Raw genomic sequence first — 17,134 nt, 5'->3', positions numbered from 1 at the left:
TTTTATAACTCCATATTATTATTCTAAAGATATGATAGGTATGTATAGGCTTTCAGGCAAATAGACGAAAATTCAGGAAACAGATATTTCCATGTCTCACCCGCGCAATCCAATGGAAGTAGGTATACTATTTATCTGTGTATAAGAAATCTAATTTAAATCGGTTCAGTATTTTTAAGACCAGCAGATAAATATAATACCAGTAAGGATAAATGGTGATTTCATAATTTAATATATATCCTAGTTTCTGATATAAGATTTTACATGTTCCGTTATTATAATAAGTACAAGTACGTTATTAAAGTTTATCGTTAAATGTTTGTTAGTAGGTAAGCCCTGTGATTCTGTGTTCTTAGAATCGGCAATAAGTTAACCATACATGCAGAATTTGAAGTCTAACTGGCGTGAAAGGTTCCGAGAGTAAACTCTAAACATTTCGAGGAAAACCTGTGTGAAAAATTATATATGAATTTTCCTTACATGGTACCATTAAGGAAAAACCTTTTTTTATTTTGATATTGCTTAATGGTTGAAACGAAATCTAGAAAAACGATGACTTTATGGTCAAGATTTTATATTTTCTGGTCTGCTTATATTTGACGGATTTTATTACGTAAAGCAGTGTAAATCTTTCAAGCCTCAAGACAAACTTTTGATTATCAATATAGTTGAATAAGGTATGTAGTTGGCGAACAATAAGAATATTGCCTTTTATCATCAACTTCTACTAATACTTCCTATTTTTTTGTCTTTAAATCATAATTTTAATACACAATTACACACTTATTTACTAGATTATTAAAAAAAACTATTTAAATTTTTCTACATAAAGTTTAAAACTCTGATATAGGCTAAACCCATCCACGTTAGTCAGTATGCGGCCGGCAGTTTTCATGAAAATATGAGTTACTGGCTTTTACAGGAACTGCTATAAAATACACCAAACTGAATATTTTTTATTGCTTTCAATGTGTCAATAAATAAGTTATTCACTATCCAGTATTCATTTTACCTACTAAATTCCTGCATGAGAATTTTGTTATAAAAATAAAAAAAACTGTTGTAGTGATTTCAATTTACCCGAATAAGCCACTGTGAAGTGATAATAACATCAATATTGGTTTTTAAGCCTTTTACATAAAATATATGGTTTGGTTATTAACGGTTTTATGGCAAATGTAAAATACTTTTTCATTTATTTTTGCGTACATTTAGGTAACGAAATAAATGAAACAATTTTTCAAGGGTTAAAAATTTCGAAAAGTTTTTTTTTTATTTACTATTAGGAGGTAAGATATTCAGGAATACCTAATAACAAAACTCCATTGTTAAACGAGTCAAAAACCTTTAAAATATTAACTAAAATTCTTGCCTTAACAAAAGACTTAATGATCTGAAAGAAGAACTTTTAAATGAAATATTAAATTTTAAGATAAGTACATTGTTTTAACGTAACTTAACACTTTTGATTAATGAGAATTTGATATCTTTAGAAATAACTTTGGATCGAGTAGTGAATGAATTTGTAGGTACTTAAAATTATTTTATTACCCTCATTACTTGAGACACGAGTTTGTAAGGCTTTGAATGAATATCGTACAGAAATAACTTTCCTCAAAGAGGATACCTTTAACACAACTTTAACTCAACGATATTTTTACTTAATTAAATTATTTTCCATAAATAAACATAATAAGCACACACACACACACTAACTAAATTACACACATTTAAAAAAAAACAAAATTATTGTTAGTTGGCATCCCGCTGAGGAGATATCTCTGTAAGATATCTCTCCTGTCAAAGAGGCCATAAGCATCTGCTACCGAGGAATGGTATAGTGTTCCTCACCTATTTTACTAAGACAATATTTTTTTTCTGTAGGTAATACATAAGTACCTTCTTCAATACATAGGTACAGGTACTTCAAGTGTACAACGGTGACGACAAGAAACAAGAAAATACGGCACAAAGCAGGCAAAGATGGAGCGTTGTATCGCGTGACCGTGAAAACGTATTGTGAAACTGTTGGAAAATATTTCCAAAGGAAATCTAGCGATAGATTCTAAAGTATCGGAGGACTGAAAATATTGGTTTGAAGCACAAATAGTTTGAGTAATGGTTATTATTTTTGTTGTATATAAATTAGGATTAAAAAGTAGGTACTAAAAGTATCGACACGAAGATTTTGTCTGTTTGAAAGCTCTTTGCTATATTTAAGTGATAAAGCGATCTCGTATGTCTCAATAAACAAAACACTACTATGCACTTAAAACTGGCACTGAACCGTGTTGCTAAATTGGAACACAAAAATTATTAATTCAAGGTGAACTGAAATTAACTAAATGGCACTATTTGTAGGAACGTCATTAAAAAGTCAACTTTATCGATTGCTTTAATCATGAAGATTCAAGATGTTAAATAATGTATTCTTATGTTACGTCCGCTATAAATATAAATTTTATTTTTATCTGTGCTTTTAGAAATCAATGAAAAAGGGACACAATAAGACACGTCTCATGACTGAACTGATGACGATGATGATTAATTACAGTTTTTTCTAATATATTTAGCTCAATAACAGAAAATACATAATGGTCGATACCTACCTAAAGCTTAAATAATATAACCTATTTAAAATGGTAAAAATAGAAACGATTAAAACCAAATTCGTCAAGCCTTTTTCGACTGAACGCGGCAGCATATGAAACAGTTCATCAACACCACTTCATACTCCACGAAAAAGCGTTTAAATCACACTTTACTAAATCGTATCCACATTGCAGGATCGGTGGCATTTCGCAAAATGGCCGGACGCGTATCAGCCGCAGCACGCTCGAATGGGTACGAAATAAAAATCGTTCGGGAATAAATCTCGAACGCGAGCTATATAAGTTGCAACCATGTATATGGGAATATCCATCCGTTGGCAACACCGTATCGGAATTTGGAATATCCGAATTGATAAAAAACATTTTTCGCGTACTCTTTTTTAGAGCATACGAATTTTTGAACACGGAGATTGGAGATTTTTGGTTTTAAATCAAGAATCCTGATAAAAGAACGGTTATTGACGTGAAATAATAATAATTGATCGTACTTGCTTGTTACCGGTAAAACAAAAGGATAAAGAATTTGATGTGAAAGTTTCAACCTTTTATGGACGAAATGTAAAATCGCATTACAAATAGGTATTAATAATATCCTTGAACATACATTAATTTTGCTGACTGAGTCACAATCATAATTCAAGAGCTCAGCAATAGATGCCTACATAATAATGTAGGCAAGCATGAAGTTCCGAAAAGCATCTGTGGCAACATTTTTATGGACGATTCACTGAAGAGCTTTCCAAACCCCACCTGGGCAAAGCCGCAGGCGATAGCTAGTTTTCCAATAAAGCACAACATTTTAAGGCCACGAATAGATGTTCCGCACAATATTTATTCTACGTTTCCTATGACGAAGTTTCAAATATCGCCGCAAGGTATAAACTTTATAGATCCTACGTTTGAATTCACGACCCGAACGATACCGTCCTCTTTTATGTTCAGATATCGTAAAACAAAATATAGGTTACCTTTGCACACTTTGTATTTCAAATAATTTTTATATTACACTTTTTAGATGGCAATATTAAAGTTTATCGTGAATAAATTTTAACACGAGTTTTATTTCGTGATGTTCATTTTATGAGAGGTTTTTAAATTTTAAATACTTGGTATAAAATTGAAATTGTAAAATTAAAATATTCTCTGGAATTAATCGGCTAAGCATGTTTTATGCATAGTGCTTTTATACTCAGTTTTAAAATCACCATAAATTAATAATTCCCTCCATTTTGAAATTAAATAAAACACGATATGAAACTTACATACAACATACAAAATACCTACTTACAAATAATTTAAACACATCTTTGAGAGCCCTGTTTTTATTAACAATCCATAAATCATTTTCACATAACCCCACTTTTTATACCCCACCAAAAATTCACATACACTTAAAAAATAAGTGGTCCTAACATTTTTACCGTGAGGTTTAATATCAATTATGTTTCGTTAACGTGACACCCCTGCGATGCGAGGTCACGAACCCAATCCGGTTGGAAACCGTATACAGATCGAGATAGGGCTGTCACTGCGCACTTATCTGTTTGAAGCAGGATTCTTCTGCGCAAATCGACGTGCAATGTCAACAGGCCTTCTTGATTGAATTTTTGAATCAAGAAAAAATGAGGTGATAGTAAAATTTTATACCTACTTACTTAGGTATTTAGATTACAATCATTGTCTGCATTTAAAGTGTGTAATCGATTTTTTTATCATGTCTGTTAATACTTTATAATTTTATAGGTACCTATTTTAAAATAATTTTATAAATTATTATAATTTTAAGACTTGTGTGGATATAAAAAGTTGATGTAAAAATTTAGGACCTAAATAGATAAAATAATGATAACTTTTATCAGTATAACTATACTCCTTATGGATAATCAAGTTACCTTTTATCCCTTTAATACAGGTATTCCTTTTTTAACAAAGCAAACTTTGAACGTCAATTCAATTATAGAGTACAATGATGGTGTCAAGTACAAATCGAAGTCACGGCGAGAATCGAGCTGCACTTATTTGATATTCAAATAGACACTCCGACTCCACGTTCTATTTGACACGTTATACGTAGTGAAATCGATTTTATCTCGATTTCATATTGGATTCTCGAGTCAATATTACCCGTCATAATCGATAATATGATAGTAGGGATCTGATGTTATTGTGTTGTTAATTAACGCTAGATTCTCGCTGTCTGTAGGTATATTTACCTAGTAGAAAAATGTATAGTGGCATTGACATAGTTTACCTACTCTTTGAACGCTGGAAGGAAGTTTCTTATGTATTGATTCGTAAAAAAACTCCCCATGAGAAATCTCTAACTAATCCTGGTGTCTGTTTTGTCTGCATTGGATTTTTTTTTATCTACAGTGGATAGATAGATCCATCAACAAGATATTTCTATTCATACCAGTAGTCCCGGAGATTACCGCGTTCACGCAAAAAAAAAGTTTTCATTTATCTAGTACATCATCATGTTTTTAGACAGTACAAAAAATTTGGCTACTTTTCATCTGATTTAACTACTTACGCGAAACAACAATAATTATATATATAAAAAACTGTAATTATGTAAAGCTAATAAACAGAGCCATACAAACGGTTTAAATTCCCTAAGAGTAATTTCTTTAAGTACCTTTGTACTAAGCACTTGATTGAAGGTGAGTTCCGCCATTGAACACGAAACCTTCCTGAAACTGAGAAAAGTTGGAAACTTATCCAGTTGAGCTCGCTTTGAGATATTTAACCCAGTAGCATCAGTATTACTAAATAGTTTTGTAAGTACTACTCTCTTTAGTGCTGCATTTTTATACAAATTTGCATTTGCAAATGGTTTAATCTTACTGTTTTTATTGAATTTAGATAAGGACTTTTATTTCTAATCGATACACCTTTCTTGTTTTTCATAGAGATAATCCCAGAAAAAACTTTCTCCTAACAGTAAAGGAGATATAAATTGTAAATTTTGAAATATTACAATTTTGAACAGCCGAAAATCGATCTCAGTGGCGTGCATTTGGAGAGGCCTATGTCCAGCAGTGGACTGCGATAGGCTGATGATGATGATGACAATTTTGAATAATAACACATTAATTGAGATGATTTAAAAACTTTAAATATGCATTCAACACACTAAGCATTCCGAAAGACAGATAGTGATTTTTTTACTCTGAGTAGTGGATAGTCAAAGCAGTCAATAGTAAAACACACAGTAAAATCAAACACGTTTTATTTACAAACTAGGTCTAATCTAATCACGAGGAATCTCAATCGCGTTAAGAACTGATCACGCGGAAATAATTAGCTTAATGAAAATAGCTTTCGAAACTAGAATACATATATCTATTTTGTGTTTGATCTTGATAGGATTTTTCTGAAACATAAGTACTTATTTAGGTATCGCAACAATTTCAAGTCGCATGCTAAATGGGCTATTTAACACTGAAATATTTTTCAAACCGGACCACCAATTATAGCAGTCAAACAAACCCTTTAGCTGTAGAAGTAAGATTACTAGATAAATTCTTATTTTCTCACGAATCGATTGATAACATGTGGGTGACAGAACTTCCTAAATAATTATATACAGAAACATATAATTCATGCTCAAGGCGACAAGTTTAATAGGTCAACATTATTATTGTACATCAAAACTACAACAAAGATATTTAAACTACCGTCTATCATCCTTGTAAATGTCAGATTATGTACGGATTTGATAAATAATGTACTACTGGGAAATACTTGGCTTGAACTGCTTTACATAAACACACTACATAAATTGAAATAACTCCAGACAGTTCGGCTAATTGGAACTTTCTAGACAAATTGTATAATATTCTTCTTGGAAGCTTAATGATCCAATTTATTGTTAACCGAAGGAACTGATATTCTTTGTTTTGGATAAAAATAAAATAAATTTAGGTTTTGTATTTTTACTTGAAAAATACTTATTATTCTAGTGCCACAACAATTTATTCAATACTAAGTTTCCATGTTTTTTTAAAAATCAATTTTATCGTTCGTCGAAATTGCTTGAAAGCTTATCTGCCTTTGATTCTAGATTTGGCGCATAATAGAATAAAAAGCCAAACAATTTGAAACTGTTTTTTAATACTCCAGTTTACATTTTACTACACCGTCTTTATGATTCACCTTTTAATTAATTCTTTACTGGAACATTGAGATGAATAATTTACCTACAGCATTAAATGTAACTGGACATTGCTTTGATCTCTAAATTCTCGGTATTTCGTGTTTATTCAATAATATCCGTTTCAAGTAAGTTCGCTCACAACTATCATAGGAACGCTTAGATGAACAGAAAATCTCTTATTTACCAAACAGTTTATTTGTGTTGTTTTAATCCTGTAGTATAAGGTACGAGATAGAAAAAACATTTCACAGTAAGTATTTACTTAATACTGAGCTTTCAAATAGGAAGGTATTATCACACATTTTGACTTGAAAGGCAAGATACATCTCAAGTCTTGCTATGATGCGTCGTACATCTAACATCGTAAGGTATATGTGAACTTCTTAAAGAACAAATCTTGCTTAAACTCCAAACGACTCTTTTAAAAGTACCTACTTAAAAACCTGCGACCGTCGCCTTCAAAATTCTACCCCTTAAAAGTTAAATGGCACTTTTCACTTTTGATTAAACTAAACAAAGCTTGATTGCGGGGCTCGTTAATTTGAGTTCTCTCCCATCGAAATATAATAGTCTATTCAGAGGAGATCTTATCGGGAGTACTTGGTGCCTGATGGCCAATTCTCGCTTCGGGTTAGCTGTTAATCTTCGTAATAATTGTAAATGTTTGAGACCGTTTTACGTATTCTTGATTGTAAATTGGCAGATGTTTTTAGTTGTGAGATGAAGTTGGGCAGGTTGTTGATCCGTTTGTTTGTTAGATTTTAGTGTTAATCAAAATAAAGAAAGCTGCTATAATAAAATTGTACGGATTTTGAGTTCAATGATCAGATTTCTGTCACAGGATCATTTTCTGTGCTTAAGAAACAAAAGTGTTATAACGTTTCTGCTTTCATACACAAAAGAAAACATAATTCAAAAGCATAAGAGCTACACATACATATGAAGAGGTTAATATTAAAAAGAAAAAAACAAATTATTCCCAAATTAATTCACACTCCTATTACTTGTTTCAGAACGTCTTAACGTGCTATACGAGCGCAACTGGACACGCCTTGTCCACGAGCAACTGCGCAAGTTCGAGTCATCCATCGTGGCAGCAGCGAGGCAGTCGCCCGAGGCTCAGCCCCCTGAGCTCGCCATGGACTCCAAGTGGACCTTCTCCGGGGCCTTGATATATTGTATCACGCTTATTACTACCATAGGTAAGATTCCTTTTTCTTCTTCTTTTGGTGCTTTGACAACTGCTCAAGTCCGCGCCAATCTTCACCGATGTCGTTCAAAGTCAAATATTTTTATTTCAAATAAGCCTTTGCAGGCTCCTGTGAAACGTCACCTAGTTGCACGGTTCTAAAAAGTTGGTCTCATGCAGAAGAACCGGCAAGAAACTCGATAGACACTGTTTTAAAGAAGATTATATGTTCACAAAGACGTTGATGTAACTTTATCAAACGGTTTCTGATGATACAAATTCCAATGGACAGACCTCATAAAACCTGTAACATCACGCTCAATTGTGGAGTGCGCACGGAACGCCACCAGCAGGGAGAAGTGGAGAGAAATCGCAAGGGCAGCCGCCAGAGACAATCCATGATCACGACCACTCTGTCAAGAGTGTCCGATTAAGAAGAAGAAATTCCAATGCATACCTGCTTGAAATTACGTACTAAACAATAAAATGTTATTCAAAATATGATAATAATAAACATTCTCCTACAGGATACGGTAACGTGTCACCGAGAACAGCTGCCGGGCGTGCAGCCACAGTGGCGTACGCCGCTGCGGGGGTACCTCTCACACTTGCCTGTTTAGCCGGACTCGGCGCGTCACTTGCAAGGCTGGCCCGCCTGGCCTGGCTGAGGGCCACTAAGAGAAAAGTACCTAATACCTGGAGGAAGGATGGTGAAGTAAGTATCGTAAAGTAATTGATAGGGATTGGGTCTCCAAGAACTATAAGCATATTTACAATCGTATGGCTTCATTACTGGTATAGCTTCTGTTCATTTCACGAACATGTACCAAATGTCTTCCAACTTAGGTACCCTGTATTTTTTAACACCAAACACTTAAAATATAATTGTTGGAATAATAAACTCGAATAACTTTGAATAACCACTTTTACGTAAAAATACGTAGGTAGCTGATAAAATTTAAAAAAGAAGAATATTTTGACACAAAACTCAGGTGCGAAAAAACGCCATAATTTAATAGGCAGGCACTTAAAAATATTCCCACACAAGGTTGCAAGAAATAGCCCCGCAATGAATTACGAAATACAAAATTGTATTTTCCTGACAGCGTGCTCTATTACTCCGAAAAATGCGCGGTAATTTAAACTATATAATATTCTCACACAGAATTTTATAACAATGGAGCGTTAGTGAAACGAGACGGCTCTTTAAAACACTGTAACAGCCTATTAATGTTCGTAGCAGAGCCTCCTGATGAACAATGTGTAGTAGTTGCCTTAATCACAACGCCAGCGGTCCACTGTAATTACACGGCACAGACTAGATTACAAACACACGAACCTACGCCAACCTCACACTTAAAACAGGTAATTAAGATATAGCACAATGAAAATACGTAATTAAAACATACAATGACAATAGAAAGTACCAACATTAAAAATAATTTAAAAATGTCGTATCACATCTCAGCTTTATAAATTCTAAAGAATAGATGATAAAAAGCGCTGCAGTTGAAAAATAAAAACTTTTCCCACTGTACAGAAGCATCTCTGTCAAGCTTTAAAGCTTTAGAACTTTGTATTGTTTCATTTCATAATTTAAGACTTTTATAAAAACTAGTTTTGACTTTGCAGAACACGCTGACCTTTTAAAAGCTTAAATGAGAAATTTCCCTCCCATTTTCCCTCGTCCAGAGCAAAAGTGATTATGAAGAAAATTTAAATCTTCTTTTTTCTTTTTAGCCTGAGAACTACCTCCAGCTCCATGAGCAGCAAAGGCTTCTACCGCAGCCGACTGAACACAACCAGTACACGTCATTTCCCCCTCGAAGCCACCGGTCTCCTGGCACCGTGAAGGCGAGAGCGGGAGATAGGGGCCAGTACTCTCAGGTGTTCGAACGAGCCCCGGCCAGTCCCAGAGCCGCCACCCTAGGTAGGGTGAAGCGCAGTGCCTTGGCTGATGGTGAGTTGGGACTTCACAATTATTTTTTGTCTAAAAGTACGCCTATTGCTTTTAGAATGAGATCGTCATCATCATCTCCCGAGCCTTTTCCCAACTATGTTGGGGTCGGCTTCCAGTCTAACCAGATGCAGCTTAGTACCAGTGTTTTACAAGGAGCGACTGCGTGCTTTTGAAATGGAATATTTTGTATATAAGCATTGAACTGAATAGAATTAACTTCAAATTGATAAGAACTATTAGAACAGCGAAAAAACCTCATTATCTAAATTCCACAAATTGGAGTTTGGTCACCAATATGCCAACATCGTCCTATTGTATCACAATTGATGATGACACATTAGGTGCGTTTATTTCAATAATAAATAACCCATGCCTTCCTATCTCCAGAGCCACACACATCATCATCACTCCAAACTCAGACCCTGGACCGCAAGAAGTCCATGAGCAGTTCGAAGTGCCTCGCCACGGTGCACGGCCCCGGCCGAGGCAGAGGCAGGTCCACCATGCAGAGGCCTCGAGGAGCAGTCATAGAACAGCTGATAGCTGAGGAGTGTGGGGAGCTGCAGATGAATAGAAGCCAAGATGATTTAGACGATTCGGAAGATCCTGATGAGTCGTAAGTAGTTTTTATTTAGGTAGTTGTTTTATTAGAGTAGGCCTTTTGTTTGATAAGGTAGTGCCTAGAAGAATTTTTGAAGAGTCGTTTTTTTCGAAGCTACGATGATGTTCCGAGCTTTAATCAACATGTTTTATTTTTGAACTGTAATAATTTATATCATGTCCCAAGACTAATTAAATGAGTAGGAATACTATATATATTTCACTGTACTGCCGGGAAAAAAATTGCAAACCAAAAAAACAAAATAACTAGTAGTTGATTTCTATGCAATATTTTTTAACCGTCTATTTGTTTAGTTAAAAATCAAGCTTTACACAACCTTCCATATTGACACATGTGAACATTTGTGCAAATAAGATTGCTATCCAATATTGACTGAAGCATTGTGACTAAATTCCGCAGTTTACAAAAAAAAAGATTTTTATTTTCAAATCCAATTCCAACGTTTGATATTTGTTACAGAATATGTCCACACGACACACCGTCACGCGTGCCTTTGATTTGGAATGAAGAGAATCATAAAATGAAGAGTTGTACCGTGCCCAGCAGCAGTGCATCCACCAGCGTTCAGCATCACATCCACCATGGCATTGAACATTGTCACATCCCCGTTGGCATCGTTCTGTTTCTTCTCCTCGCCTACATCTGCGTTGGAGCTGCCATCTTCTCCGCCTGGGAAAACTGGAGCTTCCTCGACGCTGCGTACTTCTGCTTCATAGCATTAGCCACGATAGGCTTCGGGGATTTCGTCCCTACCAGCTTCCTAACAACGAAGCATAGCACCGAGCACACGAGGAGCGAGTACGTACAAATGATCGCGTGTTGTGCTTACCTGGTTTTTGGACTAATATTAATAGCTATGTCGTTTAGCCTTCTACAAGATGAGGTAGTTGCTCGATGTTCGCAATTAGCTAATAGTTTAGGGCTCTCTCGTCAATGACAGTACGAGAAGAGTGATTGTAGCTCAACAGACAATCACTTAAGAATGTTATGATCGTTGTTGTAAGCAATTGATTTAGGGTCCATAACATTTAATTTCTCATTGGATCCATATTCTGTACTTAATGTAATCCATGTTATCATTGTATCATAAATGAAAATTATTTTCTCATATCTACACGAAATTGTAATGATTATTTTTCCGACCCAAATATCGACCAATAGAATTGCACCATTCGACGTCACGTGGTACAACCTACATGGTATTATACTGAAAATTTTTTGAATATTTTCTCTGGTCGTTGCTACGTCAAACTGACAGGTTGTGGCCGACATTTGGGACGGAAAAATAATCTCCCGAATACCACACGAGCTTCATAATTATCTGGCATTTCCCTCAAGTTCCTGCAAACAAATAAAGTCGTCAAGTTTTCAGGAAAAATCACTCGCGCTTCGCGCTCGTTATTTTTTAACCTGAAAAACTTGACTCCTTCATTTGTTTGCAACGAACCTATCGGAAAATACCCGATAATTTTGAAGCTCTTGAGGTATTATAAGTGATAATTTTGAATAATGAACAAAATTTGAAAATCTAATAAAAAACTTTTTACGGAATTTGTACTCGAAAAGGAAGAGGTTTGTGATGTAAATAATGTATAAAACTATTTATAAAAGCAAGGCTGAAATTGTAATGAAACAATAAAATTGTGTTGAACTATTCTGTGTTTGGTTTTCTCTGGTGACTGCGGGCCGTTTACATTGGGAAATCAGATAGTACATTCAATTGCTCTAATTAGGACACAGCGAACCGAATGACTAGTACAACTGGGATCTGAAACGATTCTGGACACATTACATCAGTTAACTGGACGGCTAAATTCTCCAATTTTCCCGCGTAAAACCGTCCCTGGTGGGATTACGTGCGGTCTGATACGGGACAAGTGTCCTTGAATTACAACGGTATCGTCCTTATATGGGCCATAAAGTTGGACGTGAAATTTAAATAAAAAACGCTCAAGTAGGTACGTTTTTTGCTTTGATGTATGTACGAACTTTTTAGTACCTACGGAGATAAATTACATACAGACTTAATTAATCCTGTAGTAGCATAGGTATCTGAAATTAAAATCTTTGTTTAAATTGACCTTGTTAATCGAATAAGAAAAATGTTTCCTAAGTAATTATCTTTTTAAGCCTCGTTAATGAAAGGGCTAGAAACTAGCTTCAACCCCTATTAACAAGAATCACTTCAAAATTTGCATTTTCTCTCATTATCCGTGTCCGACTCATATCAGACTAGAAAACAAAAGTACATTAGCTATTAGAACGATTAACATTAACCTCAGGTCATACAAATGTTTAGCCATTTTGCCGTTTGGCCATTTAACCATTTAGCCGCCGAGCCATTTAGCGTGTGCACATTTTCTCTTCACATTACAACTACGTGAAAATGTTTGCTGTCATTTTGTTAAATATAACTATAATAAGGGCTTACATGTGTTGCTTATGGTCTACGGATTAATCGGATGAATGCAGGGAAAATCGGTATGTTTTAAACGTCTCAGATAATAAGTTAATTCCAGAACAATTTTAGGTTTATAATTTCAGTATTCTTGAGTTAGGTACCTACTGATCGTAGTGATCATATTTCAAAGCAATTGTCTTTGGATTCACCGTTTTGCTTCAAAATTCTGAGCTTAAATAAATCACTTCGCGTCTGGGATTGAAGCTGACCTATATAAAAAATTACTGTCATTTGTCTAAAGCCACCATCACATTGAGGTTCTTAGATTTCAGTTCTTAGGTCTTAAGACGATTCAATTGAAAGATGAGCTACTTTCTGTAATACGAATCTAGAAGTTCCTTTATAAAACAACAGATAGATACTCATCGACGATAAAATATAGCATCTACAATAGCTTCGAAGCGATACAAATTTCCAATGCAGACGAATGAATAAAACAGCGTTCACCCGAGGCGTCACAATCGCCCGAAGTTCAAACCAAACTAGTTTGAAATTCATAAATATCCTGCCTTCCCACCTGTTTTCTCTCGCTCTAAGGGAACTTAATAAAACTTCTGAATGCAACCTTCGGTGGGGGAAAGTTTGCAGTGCTGACAAAAGATTGCACAGATTTATGAGCCAACAATGTGATAGTTAGTTTAAATTGAATTGGCTGGAACGTGTGAAGGTGTGGGACATTACATACATGGGAGTTTTTGGTGCAACTTGGTTGCAGGCATTTCAAATGCCTTTGTGTATAGTAAGACTAGGAATGCACCTTTTTGCGTTTCAACGTCTATGTTTGACATACTCCCGACTCCAAATTCAAGTTCTTATTTTTATTGGCAATGAAAGATTTTTTCGCTGATTGTTAGAGTTGCCATTGTGACTTCAGTCTTAGGCCTCAAATTATTCGTTTTGTAAAGAAAAGGGTAGTTTGTGAGCAAGATTAATTAAGGTCTGCGCTAATCAATTCGCGGGGTGCGACGCGTCTTACACAAAAGATGTGCTGGCTTAAATCTGGCCTGAATCAGCTTTTCTGGCTAATTATTTTCTCTTTACACCTGAGGTTTCTTCGTCTTAAATTAGTAAAGGTCGTTGTATATTTTAAAATATTTTTAGATAAATAAGTTTCATATTTTTTTTTACTTTACCTGAGAAGGAATGTAGACCAGTTTCAAACATTATTTATGTATTTTATTTTTCTATTTTTCTCTATATATTTGATTTTGATTCTCATTGTTATAAAGATGGCTAACAGTTCTGTTGATGCTGTCGTATCTTGCCTTAGTCAACGGTCATTACAGTAGGAAAAATGTTTTCTAGAGTGCTCAACCACCATACGATCTATAAATAAATACCTATTCAGGCTTATCATGACGTATCAAACGGGACATTCCAAATACGAGAATTCAGAGTACCTTAATCCCATGATAAAACCTTAAATAGAAACAAAAGCGAGTTGAATTTAAATAAATACACGGACCTACAGATAACGATATTGGTCCCCGGAGCCGAAACATTATCACAATAAATTATTTAGGTAATCTAAAACTGGAATACTTGAACAACGTGACTGGAATGAAATTCGGGGAAATAATTTGTCTCTAAAAATAGGGATCGATTTTAAAGGATGTTCCGATATTTTATTTTTAATTTGGAGTTGAAAATCCGACAGTATAATTGGATATCAATAATCCGGATATACAACTATGTTGATGGAAATTCAGAAAAACTATTCAGTCTGACTTTAATATTATTATTTTTTATGCATCATTGTAGCAAAGACTATCGAGTGTAAGTCATAAGTATCTGATATAAAATATAGATTGTCAAGGCTGTGACCCATCTCTATGAGCTAATAAATTGTTTGTATCACGATGGAAATTATTTCCGAATGGATGTTATTTGAATACATAATAGATTTGAGACTAAATGGGATTAGGAACAATAATGGCAAGACGGAATTGATTATTAGGGGTAGATTAACCCCATAAACTGTTTATCTAAAATCGGTCATATTATAGTAAACTTGTGAAATACATATTTGGTCTAACTCCTCCGAAAACGAAGACCCATTTCTTAAATTGCAAGAGTAACCAGTGACCTATCGTCTGTCTGTCGTGCTTTTGCGTCAAAACTATTCAACCGAATTTAATGAACTCGGGTACCAAGATCGACTAGAACCTGACAAAGTAAGTATTTCCTACATTAAGTGGGTGAAACCTGGGAAAGAAGTTCATCTTAATATGTGTGATTTCCACAGAGCGGCTCGGTACTATTGGTTTCATCTTAACTCCTAAGTTAACTTTTAGTAACTAGGTACATTAACTCGAAATGAAAATAATCTGAGTTTATGTTATAATACCTGAGTAATTAATTCAGGTCAAACCGCAGAAACGTGAAATCAATCTCTAACCATCCAATGACAGTTAGTACGATGAGTTAGTGAAATCGTGCCTTTAGTTTCTCCTTAACAAGCAGATCAAATAACCGGATCAACGGCCCGAGGGGAGGCTTTTAAAAGCAAGTACTATGGAAATAACCTCCCAACTCAAGGATATAAACACAAGTCTAATTGCTCGTACTATTGGCATGGCGACCATTTTAGTTAAGAGTTAAATAAATAGTAGATAAAGTTAGTTGAAAATAACATCTATTTGTTTTTAACTGGATGAGTTAAGCCTTTTTTTCCAACTAAGTTGTGAGCTTCTAGTCTCATCGATCTTTTTATTTTTAACATAAATGTATAAATAAATAAAAATAGGTACATTAAACCACCTTTTTTTCTGGTATTTTAATAAAATAATTTCCATACAAGGTTAAAAAACATCGTTGAAATAGTGTGTTGGACTTTCTGGCTTCTTCAAGCCATGAAAACATTTTTTAGACATAATTAGCACCTCAAACAATTTGGCATTATTGTTTCCTTATTTACAGTAAAGTAAAGGTAGTACACACAGATCGATGGCTGAACTGTTTCATTTGTCTTCCTCCGTGTAGACGCGGCCTTACAAAAACTTTGATCGATGTGTTCACGTTTTTATAAACACCTGTTTAGCCCCTGTTTATTGTTTGTTATTTTCCAACGTGTTTTTCGAACATCAATCTTTGTTGGAGATTTGACGGCGAATTAGCGAGAGGGCTTCGAGGGTGAGGGGAGTTTCATAAATTCTGGTTAGTATGTTAGTTGTTGTTGTGATGTGGATGTTTTAAAGACTTTTTGGATTTATTGTGATATTTTTTGATAATTTTGCGGGCTAAAAGAATTTCATATGCATGGACTGTGAGACGGAATAACAACTATAATGACATAAATTATCGTTAAAATAAGATAATGTTTGCTAACAGCCAGTTTCTTCATCAAAAGTAAAAGCCAAAGTAATGTCGTAAAAGTAACTGTCAAATTCGTTTTTTCAAGGCTAAAGTAACAGCAAGACAATAGAAAAAACCATTTTGACCTTTACTTTTACTTTATAACATTACTTTGGCTTTACCTTTGGCTTTAACTTTTGATGAAGAAACTGGCTGAGTACGAATTTGAAGATCAAGTAAAAGTACTTAAAGAACGTATTCCTATTTATTACAAAATAATCGACTGCTCATGATCTAAAAGTGAGTTCAATAACCTCCACAAATAAAATAACACAACAAACATACAAATAATCTTCAACCGCATAAAAAATGTACTATCAGAATTCCATTTGTATGAGAAAGGTTCACAATGGACCGCAATATCTTCACTAATCGGATCCCTCGAATTGATTCAAATATGTCAGACGTAATCCTCAAGGGAACTCTAATACCTCTATGTTAGTACATTAATAACGTTTACTGATTCCATAGTTGAGGAAATATGAGGATTTTATTCATAGTCAACATTTTATATTGTTAGATAACGGTTTTTGTTGTCAGCAGATTTCTGGGAACCTGTAGCATTGGGAGAGGTACAGTTTTCCTGTTTTTGTATATGAACAAACTAACCTTAAAACTTTTAGGAAGCGGTCTCTAGTCATTTACTGACTATATGTTACTGTGTGTCTGTAGCCCATCGCAATTCCGTCATTGCTACGACAGCATAGTTGCCTTAGCAATGCGTAGCGGAATCAGCTACGCCGTAGCAATGACAATGCATGCGCTAAGCTTACTACG

At 34.7% G+C, this 17,134-nt stretch overlaps 1 protein-coding gene across 1 annotated transcript in view; it reads left to right on the top strand.

The window, feature by feature from the left end:
* LOC110372223 (potassium channel subfamily K member 18) overlaps nucleotides 1–11,874 on the top strand; it is a 181,392-nt gene extending 169,518 nt beyond the window's left edge. The window contains exons 3-7 of the mRNA XM_021328811.3: nucleotides 7,785–7,973; nucleotides 8,488–8,675; nucleotides 9,701–9,920; nucleotides 10,308–10,536; nucleotides 11,002–11,874. Coding sequence (XP_021184486.2) covers nucleotides 7,785–7,973; nucleotides 8,488–8,675; nucleotides 9,701–9,920; nucleotides 10,308–10,536; nucleotides 11,002–11,479 — 1,304 coding nt within the window. The 3' untranslated portion in view covers nucleotides 11,480–11,874. The remainder of the gene's footprint in view (nucleotides 1–7,784; nucleotides 7,974–8,487; nucleotides 8,676–9,700; nucleotides 9,921–10,307; nucleotides 10,537–11,001) is intronic.
* The last annotated feature ends 5,260 nt before the right edge of the window (nucleotides 11,875–17,134 follow it).

This window comes from Helicoverpa armigera, chromosome 8 (genome assembly GCF_030705265.1).
Source record: "Helicoverpa armigera isolate CAAS_96S chromosome 8, ASM3070526v1, whole genome shotgun sequence".
NCBI classification, from domain to species: domain Eukaryota; kingdom Metazoa; phylum Arthropoda; class Insecta; order Lepidoptera; family Noctuidae; genus Helicoverpa; species Helicoverpa armigera.
Note: the sequence above shows the minus strand (reverse complement) of the source record. Positions and strands in the feature narration are given on the sequence as shown.